Raw genomic sequence first — 13,910 nt, 5'->3', positions numbered from 1 at the left:
TCATCGAGGCAAAGGGTGGTTACTTAGAAGACTCTCAAATATAAAATATATTTTGATTTGTTTAACCCTTTTTTGGTTACTACATGATTCCATATGTGTTATTTCATAGTTTTGACGTCTTCACTACTATTCTACAATGTAGACAATAGTAAAAATAAATAAAAACCCTTGAATGAGTAGATTTACTGGTACTTAAATATATACAGTACCAGTAAAAAGTTAAGTATTTTGTATGTTTATTGTATAGAAAGAGCTAGAGCTGAAAGGTAGGAGAGTGCTGTAAAAGCATTGGGCCAGATTGGAACCTAAGCTGGTAGCAATACATCATACATGTGCTCCAGAGGCAATTAGACTACCCCAGGCCATGCCATTTTGATAGAATATTGCTGCTGTCACTCACCCTTTAATCCCGGTGACCAGGAAGTGAAGGCTACCCTGGATCTTGGTGCAGTTGATGAAACTGTCAATGTTTTGAGAGTCCACTGTCTGTCTGGAGGCTGTGCCTGTTCCTTGACAAGCTAGAGATTTGAGGAGAGGAGAGGAGAAAGGAGAAGAGAAGAAAGGAGAAGAGAAAAGAAGAAAAGAGAGAAAATAATGAATAAAGCCAAAGTTTCACAACATGAGTGATAAGGGCAGGTTGCTGGAGTAGAAGACTCTATAAAGCAATGATAGTTGAAGGGTGTATGTGTGGGCACTGGACAGCCGGGTACCTTTGGGACAGAGGCCTCCACAGGGCTCACACCTCTTCACTCCTTTCTTCTCCATCTCCGTCTTATAAGAAGGGCAGCTGCTCACACACGAGCTCCCGTCCACCACAAAATTAGCTGAGGAGGAATGTAATGTGAGAGAGAAAGAGTGGGGCAGAGGGACAGGTAAAGGGAGAAAACCAATTCATTAAAATCCACAGGGAAATCCACAGGAAGATTGGACCATGCTAGAAAATTGATAGATTGAATGAGGACAATGAGTGAGACATGATGGTCATGGTTATGGCCAGGAGTTGACTGGTGAGTGGAAGTGGGTAGAGCATGCTGTGTGTGGACTCACTGGGGCACTGGGCCACACAGATGGAACTGTACTGGTACTTGGCGCTGGGGTTGGGCTCCAATTTGAAGGTGTGCTTGTTGTAGATGAGGGTCTGGGGACACTGGGGCACACAGGAGCCTGAGTTGTTGAAGTTACGGCAGGCCTCGATAGAGAAAATACACAGTTAAATGATACTGTATGCATTTCTTAGTAGTATAGTTTTAACCCATTCATTTCTATGCAATGACTATCAGAACTACTTTTAAGACTTCTTTGCGGTGTGTTTGTGTGTATAGCAAACTCACAAAGCAGTCGGTGTCCAGGGGTCCGGTGCAACCTCCTGCACACTCCATATGACAGCACTCACTAGGACTCCTCCCAAAGCAGCGGCCATTACACTGAGGGGCACACACTGTCTTCGTCACTGGGGGGGGGGGTGCAGAGAGAGAGATAGAGAGTACTTTGAGCCAAGCAAACAGACTGAGCTGGGATGTAGGACATTACATCAGAGCGAAGCTATCTAGTGTTGTCAGAAAATGAGAGCCAGGGGTCAAAAGTGACTCACAGCTCTGGCAGGTGTCATTCCTGGGCCCCCAACATAGACCGCCGCATGCCTCATCACATGGCTCTGAAAAACATGTCAGAAATGTTAGAAAATATAGAAGCTACATTACACAAAAACATAGAAGAAGAAGGCCAGCATCCCGGAGTCGCCTCTTCACTGTTGACATTGAGACTGGTGTTTTACGGGTACTATTTAATGAAGCTGCCAGTTGAGGACTAGACACTCTAATGTACATGTCCTCTTGCTCAGTTGTGCACCAGGGTCTCCCACTCCTCTTTCTGTCAGTTTGCGCTGTTCTGTGAAGGGAGTAGTACACAGCGTTGTACCAGATCTTCAGTTTCTTGGCAATTTCTCGCATGGAATAGCCTTAATTTCTCAGAACAAGAATAGACTGACGAGTTTCAGAAAAAAGTTAATTGTTTCTGGCCATTTTGAGTCTGTAATCGAACCCACAAATGCTGATGCTACAGATACTCAACTAGTCTAAAGACAGACAGTTTTATTGCTTCTTTAATCATAACAACAGTTTTCAACTGTGCTAACATAATTGCAAAAGGGTTTTCTAACGATCAATTAGCCTTTTAAAATTATAAACTTGGATTAGCTAACACAACGTGCCATTGGAACACAGGAGTGATGGTTGCTGATAATGGGCCTCTGTACGCCTATGTAGATATTCCATTAAAAAATCTGCCATTTCCAGCTACAATAGTCATTTACAACATTAACAATGTCTACACTGTATTTCTGATCAATTTTAAATTATTTTAATGGACAAAAAATGTGCTTTTCTTTCAAAAACAAGGACATTTCTAAGTGACCCCAAACTTTTGAACGGTAGTGTATATGGTAGCAGTCCTAGCACTAATCTGAATACATATCATTTCTGTGAGTACTACCATCTACCTCCTGCTATACTCACGTTCAGGCCCGTTCTCATTGATGATGACTTCAGAGTCTCCATCCTTCACTATGTCCAGCCAGTTCACCTGAGGGGTGTAGCTCAGGAACTTATTCTGAATGATCTGCACCCCTCCCTCCAGTATCTCTGTGGAACACACACACACACACACACACACACACACACACACACACACACACACACACACACACACATACACACACACAAAGGAAGACGCACAATTAGTTTAACAGGCCAGAACACGTTGGTGAGTAACCAAATCAAAACGGGCACAAATTTGTATTTCTCTCTCCACAGTGCCTCCTCATCTCTCATGCTACAGTTGGGAATAGAAATTTGAATTTCATTGTACTTCCTGGATTGACTGGAATTGACCCCAATCCTGCTACTGAAGTTCGTATGGTAGTTGGCATGTGGACCATGATAACCATGTTGCTGTTCATGATGATGATGTGTATCACTTAAAGACTTATCTTCATCACAATACATTTTTGTGTGTGTGTGTGTGTGTGTGTGTGTGTGTGTGTACCTGTGAGGTGTGTGTGTGTACCTGTGAGGTGTGTGTGTGTACCTGTGAGGTGTGTGAGGCCCAGCTCCTTCAGTCCGTGTTGGCCGTCCTTTTGGTAGTTGACGAGGACAGCCAGAGCAAAGCGATCCTCGTACAGAGTGGTGCCTCTTATGACACGGAGCTGGTCCAGCGGCAGCCGGCTGAACTGGTTAATGGCTATGAGGATGTAGCCCGTCACTTCTCTAATAGACTATGGGGGAGGAGAGGTCAGGGAAGAAGGAAAGAGGAAAAGAGAAAGAGGAAAGAAAAAGGTGTTACTGTAGACGGAAACAGGATACGGATATGTTCCTCATTGTTGATCTTGGAGAGCTGCAGTGTGAGCAGGCATTTGTCACCTGATTCAATTGAATCAACTACACATCAAGACCTTGATTTGCTCAATCAGGTGTGTTAGAACTGGGCTGGGAAAAAAAGCCTGCATGCAAGTATCCCTCTAGTATGCGGAGTAAAGAACATTTATGTAGCGCAGTGGTTCCCAAACTTTTTATAGTCCCGTACCCCTTCAAACATTCAACCTCCAGCTGCGTACCCCCTCTAGCACCAGGGTCAGCGCACTCTCAAATGTTGTTTTTTGCCATCATTGTAATCCTGCCACACACACACTATACGATACATTTATAAAAATAAGAATGTGTGTGAGTTTTTGTCATGCACGCGAGTTACCACTCCACTATGTCTCCCTGTCATGGCTTTTGCACCATCAGTATAGATACCAACACATCTTGACACATCTTGACCACCAAAGTCCATTTGATGTCACAAAGCTGTCCAGTACTTTAAAAATATCCTCTCATGTTGTCCTGGTTTCCAGTGGTTTGCAGAAGAAGATGTCTTCCTTAATTGACCCAGAGGCGAAAGAAACGCACACCTATTTAGGCGAGGTGCTGGCTAGCGGAGTAGAACACTTAAAAATTAAAGAAGAGCCGCACACTCTAGGAGCTCAGATGCAATTATTTAATAACCTAATAATGTTAATGGGATTTATCTGTTAATTGAATGATTAGAATATTCCGCCCTGAAACATATAATTGTATGGAATTGATTAGAATGTATAACATCATAATCAATAAATGTGTAGTTAGGGTAAAACAATATGTCTTTATGGTATTTTAAACACAGACTGTCTGAGCTCGGTGCCGACCTGACTAGAGATTTGGGAGAGAACGGGGAGTACGTCTCAAGGACAAGGTCTCCCTAATCTCTGTCGGCTGGGTAGTGAGACGGTATGTTCGTAGGATACCTTCTGTTAGTGTGAATGTGTGTGCGTAGCAGGACATTGTGTGCGTATGTTTGTGTGAATGTGTTTGCGTATGTTTGTGTGAATGTGTTTGCGTATGTTTGTGTGAATGTGTGTGCTTATATTTGTGTGAATGTGCGTGCGTATTGTTGTGTGAATGTGTGTGCGTGAGAAGTCAGTATAAAATGAATTGTTTTGTATTCTTGACTTTAGAACGTTCCCGTGAATAAACCTTTTTGACTATTTTAGCTGGGCCTCCGTCTGTTTCATTCGACCAGGATCTTACAAATTCTGGTTTGCAGACTGAGTAATATAATTAAATTGGGTTATGTACCTTGAAAACATAATTATCTCATCAAATACCCAACGTTTCGACAGACAAGCTGTCTTCATCAAGGTATAATTTCTTAAATCGACCCCCCATAAACGTAACGGACATATACCAGGAGCTGTGCCAGGACCGCCACGTCTATTGAATCATTCAGCTGTAACGCATATAATTCACTGGCTTGTATGCGAAGCAGTAATTGTTTCAAAACATCTCCTGCCATGTCACTGATGCGTCGTGAAACAGTATTGTTTGATGAAGGCATTGTCTGTATAGTTTTTTGGCCTTTCCCCCAGCATTGTCCCAGCCATATCTGCGGCAATAAGAAAAATTAAGTCCTCCACAATAGTATGGGGCTTGCCTGTCCTAGCCACTCGGTAGCTCACCATATAAGATGCTTCTAGCCCCTTCTTATTAATGGTATCGGTTGCTTTTATACATGTCTTAATACTCGAAAGTCTTTATTCTTGCTCAGAAAACTCATGTGGCTTATTTTTGAAATTGTCATGTTTCGTTTCTAAATGTCTGCGCAAGAGTGAAGGTTTCCCGCGAGAGAGTAATGGTTAATGTGATTGGATGTTAATTATTTGACTAGGCTACCTGTATTTGACATTGTGTTGTTATTTCGCTGAACACTAGATGGTTTCATTTTATTTTTGGTAGTGAAACGAGGCTATTCAGGCGAGAAAAAAACCTCACTCAAATGTATAGCCCCGTTGGAAAATATAAATGTACTGTTTGAAAATGTGAAGAATTATATATATATTTTTATATATATAAAAAAAAAAAATGTGAATCACATTTTTATTTGGTGTATCTCCGACGGCATCTGCCCCAGTTTGGGAATACCTGATGTAGCGGATCATGTACTGTATGGTAGCCTGACATCTTAATTCTAAAATTCAACAACTTTGACTATAACATCACAACAGCCCTCTTATTCTCTCACTCATCAATTGTTACCATGACAGCCGTAACATTAGCTAACTACTGTACAGATGTGGGATCTTAATTTGATCACCCTGTTGCAGGAGAACTTTCCTGAAATGCAGGACATGTAAAACTTGTAGTGTATTTGAGGTTTAAAAAGGCTTTTGCATGTATCAACTCCTACAACAACAAAAAATTCCATTAATTATAATCCACATAATACTTCACATTTCCTGTTGCTGCAGGATAATTTTCCTGCTGTACTAAACTGGCTCAAATTAAGATCCTACACCTGTGCCATGACAGTTAAACTAGTTACGGGCAGAAGCATATACAGTATATGGCTCTGTTTACGGATAACTAACTGGTTTTCATGGCTTTGTGTTAAGTTACCATGGCCGCGCCACAGTGATAAAGGTTTCACAGGGGAATGTAAGAGGACTCATTGTGTACAGGAGACAGTGACATCATCCACAAGAGACACACAATGATAAAATCTCTGTGTTGTTCTCTGTGCCCCAGAGGGAAGTGTGGCCTGACATGTCTGATTGTGTGTTTAGTGTTGGCACTATATATATAGACTTCTATTGACTGGAGTAGATGATACATACTCCTGATGCAAGACACACACACACACACACACACACACACACACACACACACACACACACACACACACACACACACACACACACACACACACACACACACACACACACACACACACACACACACACACACACACACCTGTTGCCATTCATCCACCTGTTCATCCCCTCACCTGAAGAAAGGTGAAGTCCCTCCAGTGTTCCATCATGGTGATCTCCAGGTTACCCATGACGATCTCACAGCCACTGTACATCTCCTTCATTAGCGTGTACTGCGTCTGTGAACTTCCTGTCACGCTTAGTGCATTTTGGGTGCCGGAGCATATCACTGGGGGAAAGATGGGTAAAAACAGTTCTTCAGTTTTAAGGATTTACATTTTTAACTCTAGCCTATGTTGTTGTTGTTGTTGTACTGACACATTTTGTGTAGTTTTGATGTAACACATCAGGTCACAACTTACATTCAAACTCTGACTATGACTAATACATGTTAGTGCTAGGAATAATAAATAACTTGTTCACGCTCCCTTCTCATTCCCATTAGACTAGTGCTACATATAATACAGTGACTGACTGTCTCTGGGGCAGACCTACAAGGCCTTGTTAATTGTGGACTGTAGGAGTCCAGTCCTTTTCCCTTTCAATGTCATTGGAACTGAGACTGTTTTGCTAATCAAATCTTAGCCAGATGTCCAAAGAGAGAGAGCGAAAAAGTGAAAGAGGGAGAGAGGAAGGAAGAGAGGCTAACTCCGGATAATAACATGTGTTTTTTAATTGTAGTTGCTGTTGCTGTTCCATTAATTTTTTTCCATATATATCAATAAGTTATTTATTCACAGATAGATATGTCTCTAAGAACAAGATATACTGTGTTGGGTTTGATGGGACATTGAACTTTAACTAACATGAGGTACTGTAAACAGACCATGTTGTCAAGTTAATTTGCTCTTTTTACATGTTGTCTATGTGCTGTGTTCCTGTGCTCTCACAATTATCTGAAATAAATGTTCAGCATTAAATCTGGAGACTGTGAGGAGTCACACAGATATGAGCTAGGAAGGAGCGTGTTAACATGTTACTAGTTAATTCGCTTCACACAGGAAATAACAATCAGTAAAAGCTAGCAGGTGATTCTGGAGAGAGTAGCATAGTGTGTGATAACAGTCCAATGAGCAGGCCCAGACATCATAAAGCAGAGATAGTAGACATTTTATTGTGTTTGAGAGAGAGAGAGAAAGAGAGAGAGAGAGAGAAAGAAAGACGAAGGACGGGGGTTCAAATAGTGTTAGGTCCAGAGTGAAATTATAGTTTCTTAAGGCTCATCACAATATTTCCCTGTGAATGGATGTTCGTGAAAGAGAGAGGGGGGGGGTCACAGGTGCTGACTCTAGTCTGGAGGAATGTGAACACACACAGAGCCAGACAGTGCACACTGACTCTACCTTGTTAGAGGGTCGAGGGACATTCCTGAACACTAACTTAGCAGCGTGCTACATTAGACCAGTGCTCTTCTATCCTGGTCCTGGACACCCACAGGGTTGCACATTTTTGCTATAGCCCAGCATTTGCATACATGTGCAACCCGCATTGTGAGGTTCCATGAGAGTAATAAACATTTAAAAAACAAGGATCAGAAATTCTTATATAATGAATCACCAACTAGATCCAAGGTGTACAAGTTACAGTCAAGCACAGTGTACTGTAGGAGTTCTGTTCAGCTCAAATTGGACCATGGACTTTGTGCAATGTATACACATTTGGTCATTGGAACCCATTAGATTGTAATTATGTTCTTATGTGTACATTTCCCATTGAGAACCATGTTATCACTACCCCACCTAGGTTAAGCGCTGGGAGAAGCCTGAGCTGGGTCACTGCTATCAGTAGATGGCTTAAAGCTGTTGACACTCAACCAGTTCAATTGCCTGTTGAGAAATAGTCCTGTGCACCTGCACATGTACACCCAGGCACACACAATCACGAAAGTATACAATCACCACATAAACACTAATGTGTATGCAAGCACAATAATTGAACACAAAGAAATGAAGAATCCATGTATACCAGGTCATCAGATGAAAAAGAACACACATACAAAATGTTCCATCACAGTAATTGACATTAACACACACAAACAAATACACAGACAGGCAAGCAACATGCATGTTCAAATATGGTTGCTGGAGAAGTGAAGAATCTGAATGGGCTGAGTAGGTGAGTTCCCCTGGTATTGAGATACTTTCAGTATTTACAGATGGCAGACAGAGAGAGATGGAGAGGGGTGGAAGAGTTCACAGAAAACTCACACACAGTAACCTAACACATTTGAAAACATTACTGCCATAGCCAGTAGCCTAACACTCTAGAAACATTACTCAGTCCTGGATTAGGTTTAGTTGTAATTTTCATTCATGTTTCCAATGTTTCAACACTCAAAAAGTGGAGTGGAAAGAAAAGGGAAGAAAAGAAAGAAAAGAGGGAGGAGGAGATAAACACGTTTTATAAAGTGATGTAAACGGTGGATGAGGTAAACAGAAACTTGGCTCGGGACACCAAGAGATTACCGCATACCTTAGAGGTCTATTCACACACACATGCCTCACTGAGATGTATGTTTTTTATTACTTTGGTACTATTTTCACAAGTATATGCTGAATTTTAAAAACTCAGTACAAACTCCAAACTGGTGACACTTGTAACGCAGCCAGTCTTAAATTAAAAACCTTTCATTGTGCATTTATTTTGTTTGTAAACATCTTTTACCACACAACCATTGATCCAAAATATAAGTTTACTATGAAATATAATGAGTATTGTATTGATATTGTATTACAGCACTGTAGGAGCTGGAAAAACAAGCATTTCACTGCACCTGCTGTAACATCTGCTAATCTTTGTACGTGACCAAAAAATGTACAAATGGCACACATAGTTTATGTGTATGTATTGATATGTAGGCTATCTAGGTCAAATAGGGGAGAGGCGTTGTGCCGTGAGGTGTTGCTTATCTGTTTTTTGAAACCAGGTTTGCTGTTCAATTGAGCTATAAGAGATGGTAGGGAGTTCCATGCAATAATAGCTCAATAAGAACTGTACACTTTCTCAAATTTGTTCTGGATTCGCGGACTGAGAAAAGACCTCTGGTGGCACGTCTGGTGGGGTAAATGTGTGTGTCAGAGCTGTGTGTAAGTTGACTATGCAAACAATTTGGAATTTTCAACACATTAATATTTCTTATAAAAAGAAGAAGTGATGCAGTCAGTCTCTCCTCAACTCTTAGCCAAGAGAGACTGGCATGCATAGTATTTATATTAGCCCTCTGATTACAATGAAGAGCAAGACATGCCGCTCTGTTCTGGGGCAGCTGCAGCTTAACTAGGTCTTTCCTTGCAGCACTCGACCACACGGCTGGACAATAATCAAGATAAAACAAAACTAGAGCCTGCAGGACTTGCTTTTTGGAGTGTGGTGTCATAAAAGCAGAACATCTCTTTATTACAGACAGACCTCTCCCTATTTTTTACAAATATTGAATCTATGTTTTAACCATGACAGTTCACAATTACATTTTAGTCATTAGCAGACGCTCTTCTCCAGAAAGACTTACAGTAGTGAGTGGATACATTTTTGTACTTTTTCCTGTACTGGTACAATCTACGGTAAAACCAAGTAATTTAGTATTCTCAACTTGTTCAACAGCCACACCATTCATTACCAGATTCAGCTGAGTTATAGAACTTTGGGAATGATTTGTACCAAATACAATGCTCTTAGTTTTAGAGACGTTAAGGACCAGTTTACTAATGGCCACCCCTTCCAAAACAGACTGCAACCTTTTGTTAAGGGTTTCAGTGACTTCATCAGCTGTGGTTGCTGATGCGTATATGGTTGAATCATCAGCTTACATAGACACACATGCTTTGTTTACTGCCAGTGGCAGATCATTGGTAAAAATAGAAAAGAGTAGAGGGCCTAGAGAGCTGCCCTGCGGTACACCACACTTTACATTTTTGACATTAGAGAAGCTTCCATTAAAGAAAATCCTCTGTTCTATTAGATAGCTCTGAACCCACGATATGGCAGATGTTGAAAAGCCATAACATATACGTTTTCTCAACAACAGGTTATGGTCAATAATGTCAAAGGCTGCACTGAAATCAAACAGGACACCTCCCACAATCTTATTATTATCAATTTCTTTCAACCAATCATCAGACATTTGTGTCAGTGCAGTACATGTTGAGTGCCCTTCTCTATAAGCATTCTGAAAGTCTGTTGTTAATTTGTTAACAGAGAAATAGCATTGTATTTGGTCAAACACAATTTTTTCCAACAGTTTGCTAAGAGCTGGCAGCAAGCTGATAGGTCTGCAGTTAGAACCAGTAAATGCTGCTTTACCACTCTTGGGTAGCGGAATGAATTGGTCTTCCCTCCAGGCCGGAGGACAAACACTTTCCTCTAGGCTCAGATAAAAAAATATGACAGAAAGGAGTGGCTATAGAGTCAGTTACCATTTTCAGTAGCTTTCCATCTAAGTTGTCAATGCCAGGAGGTTTGTCATTATTGATCGATAACAATAATTTTTCCACCTCTCCCACACTAACTTTACAAAATTCCAACTTCCAATGCTTTTTTTCATTACTTGTTTTTTAATACATGAGTATGATGGCTCACTTTTCGTTGCTGGCATTTCCTGCCTAAGTTTGCCCACTTTGCCAATGAAGTAATCATTAAAATAATTGGCAACATCAAATGGTTCCATCATTCTTTATATCATCGATCTTGGCTTCATAATACAGTTTATTATCATTTTTGTTGAGTTTAGTCACATCATTTCTCAGTTTGCAGTAATTCAGCCAGTCAGATGTACAGCCAGACTTATTAGCCACTACTTTTGCCCCATCTCTTTCAACCATACAGCTTTTAAATTCCTCATCAATCCATGGAGCCTTAACAGTTCTAACAGTCCGTTTCTTTATTAACAGGTGCATGTTTAATAATAATTGGAAAAATACATTTTATAAATTCATCAAGTGCAGCGTCTGGATGCTCCTTATTAATCACATCAGACCAACAAATATTTTTAACATCACCCACATAAGAGTCACAGGAAAATCTTTTGTATAATCTCTAATACACTATTTTAGGCCCAGCTTTCGGAACTTTGTCTTTCCTGGATATAGCCACTGTATTGTGATCACTGTATCCAATGGGTATGGATACAGCTTTAAAACAAAGTCCTACAGTATTAGCAAAAAGGTGATATATACATGTGGATGATCTTGTTTCTGTAGTATTTGTAAACACCCTGGTAGGTAGATTAATAACCTGAACCAGATTCCAGGCACTGATTACAGTGAGAAGCTTGTACTTTACAGACATATATTTTAATTATGTAGTTCTCAAAAGTAATATGAGCATTGCATTGTAAAAGACAATGACTTAATATGAACATGTATTGCAATGTGAAACATGTATTTCTAGATGAAACACTGATTAAGTTTGGTGTTTGTGTGTTGTACTTACAGTTTTGAAAGAACTGCCTTTTTGATGATCTGTTTTGAGTTTTGTAATAAGAGTTGTTGAAATGTACCACATACTGGTGAAAATTGCATCAGTGATGAAAAAAAACAGTACTATTGTTCTCTTCCCACAGGGTATTATTTGTGATAGATGAAAATGGTAAATATTCACTGTAAGGGGTACAACTACCTGTGTTGCGAAGGGAACACTAGTGTTGACTGAGAGGTTCACATTGAAAAGTTCAGGGGTTACACAATAACATGCTAGAGTACATGCCTCACTAACTGGTGCGACAACATTTTTTTGTGACGTATCCGTAAATAAGAACAGGTGTCCCACTAGTGAAGCAGTAAACACTGAGAGGATTACTTGTAAGGCACAAATTGTTTTGTGTGGGCAGTTATTGTGCAATTACAAAGAAGGAAATTAAATCAAAGCTATAAATACATATTGGAACCATTTAAATAATAATAAAAATAATAATAATATTGCGATATATCGTCAAAAATAATATCCTGATATATAACTGTGTCGGTTTTTCCCCCATCACAGGAAATAACCCAGCTTTCCTACCTCTCTATTTCACAGACCTGACACCAATATCTGCAATATAAAACCGGAACAGGTAAATTGGTTGTTTTTTAGTAACCAAAAATAATGCACATTCTACAAGAGTGTGCATCATAATTCAATTAAGGTCTTTACCAGAAATCACTAAATTATCAATCATTGAAAATACATTTGTGTCACGTAACAAGAATTAAATGATTCAGATAAATATGCTAGTCACAAACATCTGATCATTAGAATAGTCATGCCAGGAATGTCAACCCTCAACACACACACACACACACACACACACGACAAACATACGTGCACACAGACACACACACACACATACATACACAGTTCCAGGTGATAGAAAACAAGCTTGAAGAGATTGAGGAAAATCCAAGCTTCAGAGATGCCTGAGAAAGTGTTGTGATAGGTATATTTTTATGACATGGCAGTTATCGTTATCTCTGAACCCTGATATGAGTTTATGGCACACAGGGCCTTGTAATCTTGAGCTCTGTGCCACATCCCCGATGGCTAAGACAACAAAGCACTACCTGACCAGTGCTCATGGTCACATATAGGACAATTAATCAACCAGTCCATCAATTGAATTATATTTAATTCAATTTGACTGGAGCCAACCTGTTATATATAGGACCAGCTGTCCATCAGTAAATAAAGTGTGAGTATTCTAACATGCAGATTCAACTCTGGTCCATTGTGTAATAAACAATTTTTTAACATGTAAAAAAAAAAAATGGATCCATGCAACATTTACCAGCAATGAATTAATTGTTTACCAGATATTGATGAGGAGTTATAGATCTCTAGAGAATACATTGAAATAAGGATAGTGTGCTATGCAGAAGAAATAAAGTATTGATTTGATGCTGATCAAAATCGACATTAAATCTATTTGTACTGTTGTGTGACATGTACAGTATGAGTCTATTTACTTCAGCCTATTATCCTCCACTGACTGTCACCTGATGGGGATCACCTGCGCCCTGACCTGTTGTTTACATCGTTTTCCTCCTGCAATACACCACCTTATTTACATACAGCCGGATGACATAAGTACAGAGGCAAAGTTCAGCCAGTGTTCATGGTTGTTTGTGATTCGAATCACAACACCTCACTCTGACATGGAGGCTACACACTCACAATAAATACACACTCACACCTGACCCACTATGAATACCAGGTGAATTTTCCAGGAACACTTTTGAGGTGCAAAGTGAGAAAGACACAGAAGAACAGAAAGTAAACATTGTATTCTTAGACATTTATAGGGAGGAGCTGCTTTTCCTTAACAACTTGCATGGCAAGCGATAACACAGACACAATTGACACAAACACATACAAGCACACTGTTTCGAAAGTCGGCTAAGTCGACTAACGCACAGCAAACAGGTTCAGCACATATGAAACTGGTTTTGTCTCTACGGTCAGATTCACAGCACCGATTTAGGTGAGGACAAGTGATGCCATATTGACTATTTTATGTACACAACTCTGTGGGATTGGTCCCTCCTAAAAAAACACAAACCACATTGGGATTATTGACAAAATAATAGGCAACTTTCTTGGGGCGTAAATGAGGTATCACACAGAATGAGACACTTTGGGCCAATTCCCAAATGAC

The 13,910-nt window shown here is 40.1% G+C and overlaps 1 protein-coding gene across 5 annotated transcripts in view; it reads right to left on the bottom strand.

Moving 5' to 3' along the window:
• The window catches only part of LOC139536597 (receptor tyrosine-protein kinase erbB-3-like), a 39,801-nt gene that overhangs the window by 25,195 nt on the left and 696 nt on the right, over positions 1-13,910 (bottom strand). For all 5 annotated transcript variants that reach the window (XR_011667336.1, XM_071337251.1, XM_071337250.1 and 2 more), the window contains exons 2-9: positions 6,358-6,512; positions 3,085-3,271; positions 2,514-2,639; positions 1,592-1,654; positions 1,332-1,450; positions 1,048-1,189; positions 711-824; positions 401-518 (exon numbers count right to left, since the gene is read on the bottom strand). Coding sequence is in view for 4 of the 5 variants with exons in the window: in XM_071337251.1 (XP_071193352.1) it covers positions 401-518; positions 711-824; positions 1,048-1,189; positions 1,332-1,450; positions 1,592-1,654; positions 2,514-2,639; positions 3,085-3,271; positions 6,358-6,512 (1,024 nt within the window). In the remaining variant the exon portion in view is untranslated. The remainder of the gene's footprint in view (positions 1-400; positions 519-710; positions 825-1,047; positions 1,190-1,331; positions 1,451-1,591; positions 1,655-2,513; positions 2,640-3,084; positions 3,272-6,357; positions 6,513-13,910) is intronic.

Source organism: Salvelinus alpinus, chromosome 12 (assembly GCF_045679555.1).
Source record: "Salvelinus alpinus chromosome 12, SLU_Salpinus.1, whole genome shotgun sequence".
In the NCBI taxonomy this organism is placed as follows: Eukaryota; Metazoa; Chordata; class Actinopteri; order Salmoniformes; family Salmonidae; genus Salvelinus; species Salvelinus alpinus.
This window is presented reverse-complemented; position numbering and strand designations above follow the sequence as displayed.